We start from the raw sequence: 7,717 nt of genomic DNA, 5'->3' as shown, positions 1-7,717 counted from the left end.
CGGAGGGGGGCAAAATAAGATAGATACCCCTGAAGCACGGGATTGGGAGGCACTCTCCCCCCCTCCCCCCTCCTTCCCGCAACACAGCTGGAGGGGGGAGGGGAGGTCAGCAGGGTTCATAAAGGCCAGATGTTGAGGAGAAAGAGAGCAAAGCCCAACCCACGCCAGCCCACCCCGCCCCCACCCTCGCCCCCCACGCAGAAAAAAAATTAAAAGAGACGGTTTTTAAAACAAACAAAACTTTTGTGGCGCAAAACAGTTTTTCTCAAGAATCTGCTCTATGCAAACAATAACAACTTTTTACAAAGCATTTTCACAGAAAAGGAGACAAGTCCTTCCCCAGTATCATACGTGGGAACTGTTCCTCCCTCACCCCGTTTGGGGGGGGTGGGGGTGCTATTCACTAGTGTGGGCAGAGGGGCTCACTGGGTCCCTCATTTGTCGGGCAGACCTACCACCTCCCAGGTTCCCCTCACACCTCAGCTTGGAGTCTCTCTCAGCGCTAACCTCCCCTGACCTCACCTGGGTGGAGGGGAAAGCGATTCTACCCCTCTCGGACTCTAGGGGATCCTCCCAGCTGCCAGTTGTGGTCCAGGCCTACTTCTCCCCTCCCCCCCCCCCAAAAAACAGAACCTCTGACCTCAAAACTAATCCCCTGGCCCTGCCCCCATCGGATCCATCAGGTCCTTGACAACTCCCGAAATGCCTGAAGTTAGGGGAGGAAGCTGAAGATGCTACAGCCCAGCTTCCATTCAAACCCAAACGTTGCCCCTTCAAGCCCCACCAGGCCCTGGAGGTTGGGGCAAGAACCCTTTCATTGACCCCCTCTATAAGGAGCAGCTAGCCTCCTCTCTAGCCTTTGAGGGGGCTGTTTGGGTATCCAAAGAATGGACCCAGGCCTGCCCTCTACCTCCACCCCCTCCCATCCATAAATCGGTGGAGAGGACCTCGAAAGGCAACTTGTTTGGTCTGATTTTATTGATTTCTTCCACCTTCCATTACTTTCCCTGGGACAGTCTCTGGCTCTTTCCCCAGGCAAAGGCTGCGCTTTGGGAGGCGAGGAGGTCCTTCAGGCTTGCCCGTCCTATAGGAGAAGCAAGCTGGGGAGGGGGGCTGATGGATCCAGGGGGGAGGTCCTCTTTCACCCGTCAGACCTTTATAAACTGAAAGCAAACAGGAAAAATTGAAGAGAGAAACTCCAAAACTGGACAAAAGGGAAAGGCTAGTGGCTGAGGCTGAAGATCTGGCCAATTAGGGGTCACCTGCCTTGGTCAGAGGAGAGGGCTTAGGAAAAGAATGGGGAGGGGGTGATCTCCCCCTGGCCCAAGCTGCCCTCTTCCCCACGAAGGCTCCCTTGGGGCTTGGAGTGCTGGGGAAGGCCTGAGGGGAATGAAGGGTTAAAGGCCTGGATGGTGGGGGTGGGGGATGCCCCCAGGGAGCTGCCAATCACCTCCCCACCCCCACCACAGTCCCCTCGTCCCCAGGCTCGCCCACAGAAACAACCGGTTTGTCCATCACCAAGGTCTCTCTCCCTCTTTTTTTTTTTTTCCTTGTCTTTGAGCGGTAGCCTCCTTTGCTCCCCCTGGGGTGAAGGCCCTGCCCCCAGAGATCCGAGATGGAAGAAGGGAGGGATTGGAATCTATGTCATTAAGCCTTTTTCCGTTAAGCCTTCTCCTGACTCCAGCCCTTGGTTCGTCTCCAAAGGATGAGGGGGAGGGGGTGTCACCCCAACCGGTTAGGTGCTTGAAGATCACTGTCATTTGAGGTCCCTCTGACCGCAGCCCCTAAAAGGGAATAGGCAAATGTGAGAAACGAGGCCCCGTCCTCGAGCCCAAAGTTTGGCCGCGGCCCTAACCTTTCCCCTTTGGCAGAAGAGGTCTCAGGCTCAAAGTTCCTCCAAGTTGATCCCCCAGAATTTGAGACCTGGGGGCTCAGGGACAGCAGGACCTCCTATCTGCCACCTCCACAGCGGGTGGGCGGGCGGGGGCTTAGAGTCTCCCTGCAGGCGAAGCGAGGATGCCGGCCCTAAGTCTCCGTCCTCCCCCACCACCAGGGCCGGGGGGCAGGGGAAGGAGTCGAGCAGGCTGAAGGTGCTCGTGGTAGGGAGCGTCGGTGCCGGGCGGCGGGGCTGTGCGCTGCGATGGGGGGGCGGCGGCCGCCGGCGTTTCTTGGCGGTTCCCCGGGCGGGCGCTTTGGCAGGCGGCCGCTCTGGCCCCCGGCGCAAACTCGGAGTGTCGAGAGCGAAGCCCTTCGCATAACACCAAAGTTTCGACCGGCGGATCAGACGATCGAAATGTTCCTGGCGGAGATCGCCGGGCACGGCCGGAGGTCCGCTGGCCGTCGAGGGGCTAGCGGCTGGTGCCTCGGGGGCGGCCTGCGGGGGGCTTCCATCGCCTGCGGCCGTCTGGCCCGGCGCGGGCGGCTCGGGCGCGGCCTTGGGACCCGCGGGCTCGGTGGAGAGGCCCGCAGGTGGCGGCGGAGGCCGGGAACCGCGCTCCTGATGGGGGCTGGCGGCGGGGCCGAGCTGGAAGTCGAGACCCGAGGCGGGCTGAGGCGGAGCCGAGGCGGAGCTGGTCGGAGATTCCCGAGGGCGCAGGGGCGCCGGGCAGCGGCCGGGAGGTAAGCCGGAGCGAGAGCCGAAGTGCGGGAAACTGCCTCCTCCCTCTTCCTCCTCGCCGCGGCCCCGGCACACTGCGGCGTCGGCATCCTGACCGGCGAGGGAGTTCGGATCGCTGGACCGCCCGGCTGGGCCCGTGAGGTGCTTCAGGCCATCCGCGGCCCAGCCGCCGGTGCACACGGGGGCGCGAGGGCCCAGCAGCACCGGGGGCCGCGGCGCCAGCTCCCCAGGCCCCAGGCCCAAAGAGGACGCCCGAGGTTTGGCAAGGGCGCAGAAGGCAAGGGCACGCAGGCACAGTGGAGAGAACTCCTGGGTCCCCCGACGCGGCTTCCGGGGTGTCGGGGAGCAGGGAGACCCTCGCGGGGACGCCGGCACTGCGAGGCGGGGAGCGGGGCACAGAGTTTCCATGGAACCGTCCGGGGGGGTGCCCACTGCGGGGGCCCTGGCCCCAGCGGCGGTGTGCCCTGGCTGCCCGAAGAGCCCACGGGCGAGGGGAACATCGCCCCCCCCCTCGACGGGGAGGTCTCTGCTCACGGGCGCCCCCGACCCGCAACCCCGGGCCGCGGAGCTCTGGCTCTCTCCTCGATCTCGTCACGCGGCCCTCCCGGCGGCCGGACTCCTGGGTCCCTGCGAGTCCCGGCGCGGTCGGCCGCCTTTCCTGCCGCCGCGTTCCCTGCGCAGCCCCGGCGGGAGCCCCTCTCGAGTAGCCCAGGGCGAAGAGGCTGGGGAAACAAAGCGGCCGGCGGCCGCGGGAGGCGGGAAGGACCCCGGGCCCGGCACCCGGTGCCCGGGCCCAGGCGGCGGGGAGGGCGCCTTCCGCCCGCTCGGCTTCTTTCTTCCCCGCTGGCTCCCGGAGACCGCGTTATAGAGAACTGCCCCCTCGCTGCCCCAATACCAGCGCCGGGGCCGCGAGCCCGCCGCTGATTGGGCGGCACTACCTGTGACGTTGGCCCGGACCCCACCCCTCCGGCGGCACCGCCCCCGTCCCCATTCCGCACACAGACACACACACGTGGACCCGGCGCGGCGGCGGCTGGGAGGGAGGAAAAGAAGGAGCGTGTGCGGGTGGGATCGCGAGGGGGCAAAACGCGCCGCTGCACGTGGTCTGGTGGCGTCTGGCTATGCAGTTGTCGCAAAACAATTCGTTTTTCCCTTCGCAGTCACGGTTTTCACATCTGTAAAATGGGAATGTTCCTATCTACCCTCTTGGGGTTGCGCGAATAAACACATGAATCACAAAAATGGTGTGGAGGGAAAAGATGACTTGAGGCAATGGTTGTTGCAAGCTTGGCACGGCAGGGACTTCTGCGGGCGGAGAATGTTTCCTACCTCTCCGTTCTGGTGCCCTAGAACAGTGTGCTTGGCACACACGGGGCTCAAAAAAATGTTGAAAAGTAGTTAGGAATTCAGTGTGTGCGAGATGAACAAAGGAAAAAATAAATTCGGGGCGGTGGAGGGGTGGTATTATTACACCCACGGAAGACGATTGTTTCCATTTCTCTAATGAGCTTCTAATTACCCCTTGACCAAATACCGAGGGGCTGGCTTTTCGGCCCTTCCTAAATACCAAGACGCTGCCCTCTGAAGCTGAGCGACCAAAATGGGCTGAGGAATCCAGAGGAGGGGACCCCCAGACCCTCTTATCTCTCCCAAGGAGAGTAAAGCAAAGAAATATTGACACCCCCCCAAAAAAAAATCCTGATAATGAAAGACCACCTCCCCACAGCACATGCTGTCCGCCTTAACTTTCTTTAGTTTCTGCATAGCTTACTGCTATATGAAAGTCTGTGAATGTAGTTATTCTTTATTGTCTGTTTCTGATTAGTCTGGAAATGAGCCCATGAGAACTTTGTCTTAATCACAGCTGCATCCCCACGGCCTAAAACAGTACCCAGACATAATAGGTGCTCCATAAATATTTGTGAGTGAATGAATGAATCCCCGGAATATTTTTCTCTTGATAAAAATCAGGTTATTGGAATATGGCTGCTTCCCATCCCCAGAGATATAAAGAGATTGGTATGATAGCTTTGAGTAAGAATGTGGAAGTTGGGGAAGAGTGTCAGAGAGAGAATATCTCTTTCTGGAGCTGGGGTAAGACAGGGTTTCTGGAAGGGGGCAAATGATGTAGCTTGCATCCCTGCCCTCCTGGCAGTGATAACAGATGAATTGTTTTTCTCCTCATCATCAAATCACATTTGGGAGGAAAGGGATTTAGGAAGGTCTGCCTCCCCATCTCCCTCCTGCAGAGGCCCCAGACAAAGGCCCTGGGGTGGAGCCAGGATTTGAGGAACTAGAGGGCATGGTGTTCTATTGCTCCAAATACTCACGCCTTAGCATCTTCTGTAGAAGTCTTCAGGGCAGTTGTCATGAGGGGAGATCCTGGGGTCCTGCCAGGTCTACACCCCAGGGTTCCTGAGTGCTCCAAAAGCCTCAGCTCCCCTCCCCACCTTCTGTAACCTCCTTCCCCTGCCATACACAGGAGGAAAGTTCTGGGAGGTTGCACCTTCTGCAACCACCTCCCCCCACAACGCCACAAAACACCTACAAGAGGAAAGTTCTGGAAGGATCATGATCCGCGCAGCTGTCTCTTCTGGGAGTCAATGCTGAGAACTCTCAGACTGAGATAGCAGTGATAGATTTCTTTGGCTTGAGGGGCAGAGGGCTTTTGCTTCAACCCCATTGTACTCCAGCCTCTTTGCCACTTAGATGCCTGGGGAGGGAGCTTGGGCCCCACGTATGGGAACCTGAAATGGGAAACTCCTCTTATCTCCCATGGTCTCATTCATATTTGCATTCCTGTGCCTAGCACAGTGTTGACATAAGGAGAGAACACTCAAGATCCTCTTCAGTATGACTACATGACCAAATCTTACCCAGCTGTGCAGTTCAATGGCCTCTTCCTTCTCCCACTCCAAAAGACTTCAGTCCTTCAGATCTGAGTTTAGGGGCTTTACTGGGGATCATTACCGTTGGGAGTCCTTCCCTGGAGAAGGAATTCCCTCCACCTCCACTTTCCCTTCTCCCCATTCCTTGAATCAGACACCCCAGAATACAGCCCAGATGGGAACGCCTCTGTTGTGGGCATGGGAATACTTTACCAACAGTAGGGGTTAGTGTGACTATCTCCAGCTGAAAGGACCTGTAGTCATCAAGCCTCCATCTTCAGAGGGCTGGGACTGGGGGTTCCTGCTGTGCATCCCAGGCAGGTCTCTGAGGTACTCTGAATCTCAGTGTCCCTCCCGGTGTAAAGGGGACAGCAGTTGCTTCCTTACAACAGGAGGGTGGAAACGCGATGTGAGCGGCTTGCCCAGCTGTTGCAATACCCACTGCCTACGGTAGAGGACACTCGACCCCGTCCTCAGCTGGCGAGATGAGGAGGTGACACCGTTCTCTGGAACCCCTCTTCTCCATAAGGAGAAAAGGAGGGACCAGGCTGGATGCCGGGTCCTATCTGACACCTCCGCAATAAGGGATAGGAAGGGCCTAGAGAGACCTGGAATCCAGCCCTCCCTGCTCTGTGGTCCATCTGGGTCTCACCCAAAGGCCCCTGTTCAAGGATTTGGGAGCAGCTCCTGCTCAGTTGTCCTTTTCCCTGGAAAGAGGCACTGCCGGGAAGTGGCCCCAGAGTTCCAGCCCAGTACCGTAACTTCTAGAGCACTGACTGCATTCCAGTCTCTGTCTAGGAACTTTATGTTACGTAATCCCCATAACAATTCTAGGAGATAGGCTCTATTTTTTTTTAATTTTACATACCATACATAACCCATTTTAAGTATCCAAGTCAATGATTGTTATTAAATTTACAGGGTTACACAACCATCACCAGAAGCCAATTTTAGAACATTTCCTAAGAAATCCCTCATCTCCAATTGCTGGTAACTCCCCATTCCCACCCCCGGGCCTGGGTGACTAATCTGCTTTCTGTCCGTATAGATCTGCCTTTTCTGGACATTTCATAGAAACAGAATCATAGCATATGTGGTCTTTGCATCTGACTGCTTCACAAAAGCATAATGTTTTGGAGATTCGTCCATGCTGTCCCTTGTACTAGTGAGTCTGTTTCCTTTTTCACACCGAGTAGTATCCCGGTATGGACAAAACGTATTTTGTGTAGCCAATCACATTTGGGTTTCCACCTTTCCGTTTTCATGAATAGTACTGTTACAGACCCCGACACACAAGTCTTTGTGTGGACATAGGTTTTCATGTTCAGAGTGGAATTGCCAGGTCATATGGTAAACTTACACTTTTTTTTTAAGATTTTTATTTATTTATTTCACAGAGAGAGAGATCACAAGTAGGGAGAGAGGCAGGCAGTGCGGGGGGCGGGGGGAAGCAGGCTCCCTGCTGAGCAGAGAGCCTGATGCGGGGCTCAATCCCAGAACCCTAAAACCATGACCTGAGCCGAAGGCAGAGGCTTAACCCACTGAGCCATCCAGGCACCCCTATACTAACTTTTTAAGAAACTGCCAAACTGTTTTCCCCACTGGCCACACCATTTTACACTACTGTTAATATCCATGTTAAAGTAAGGAAAGTAAGGGACAGAGATTTTAAGTGACTTTCCCAAGATCACAGCTAGCAGGTGTCAGAGCCATGACTCAAAGCCAGGCAGAGAGGTCCCAAGACCACACTCTTAACCACAAGTCTACTCCCAGGACAACGAACCTAAAAGGGGACCCATTTCTTGGCCCACTGCAATGTGGCCACCACCATTTATGCCCATCTTACTTCCAGAATTCCCCAAGTCAAGCTCTGTTTCCACCCAGTGGTGCCGCATCCCCCCCGTAGCCACAAGCACACTACCCCCTCTGGAAATGTGTACCCATGATTAATAGCTGAAATTCTGGATTCAGTCGTATTCCTGACTCATCATCTTACCAGCTGTGTAGTTTGGGGGGCAAGTTACTTAACCTCTGCTTTCGTTTCTTCATCTGTAAAATAGAAATAGCATCTTCCTTCGTGCAATTCTTTAAAAATGCTTTTATTATGGAAATTTTCAAACCCCTACAAAATAAACAGAAGGGTACAATAAACCTCCATGTACCCAGCATCCAGCTTCAACACTTATGAACCCATAGCCCATCTTGTTTCATC

General features: G+C 56.0%; 1 protein-coding gene across 1 annotated transcript; it reads right to left on the bottom strand.

Annotated features, from left to right (window-relative positions):
* Window positions 1–222: 222 nt before the first annotated feature.
* On the bottom strand, window positions 223–3,512 carry EPOP (elongin BC and polycomb repressive complex 2 associated protein). Its single transcript, XM_045070218.1, has one exon. It carries the CDS (start codon window positions 3,023–3,025, stop codon window positions 1,886–1,888), a length of 1,140 nt encoding a protein of 379 aa, XP_044926153.1. The 5' UTR covers window positions 3,026–3,512; the 3' UTR covers window positions 223–1,885.
* Window positions 3,513–7,717: the final 4,205 nt, after the last annotated feature.

The sequence above is a fragment of the Mustela putorius genome, unplaced genomic scaffold, assembly GCF_011764305.1.
Source record: "Mustela putorius furo isolate JIRA1106 unplaced genomic scaffold, ASM1176430v1.1 tig00003962_pilon_pilon_pilon, whole genome shotgun sequence".
NCBI lineage: Eukaryota > Metazoa > Chordata > Mammalia > Carnivora > Mustelidae > Mustela > Mustela putorius.
Note: the sequence above shows the minus strand (reverse complement) of the source record. Positions and strands in the feature narration are given on the sequence as shown.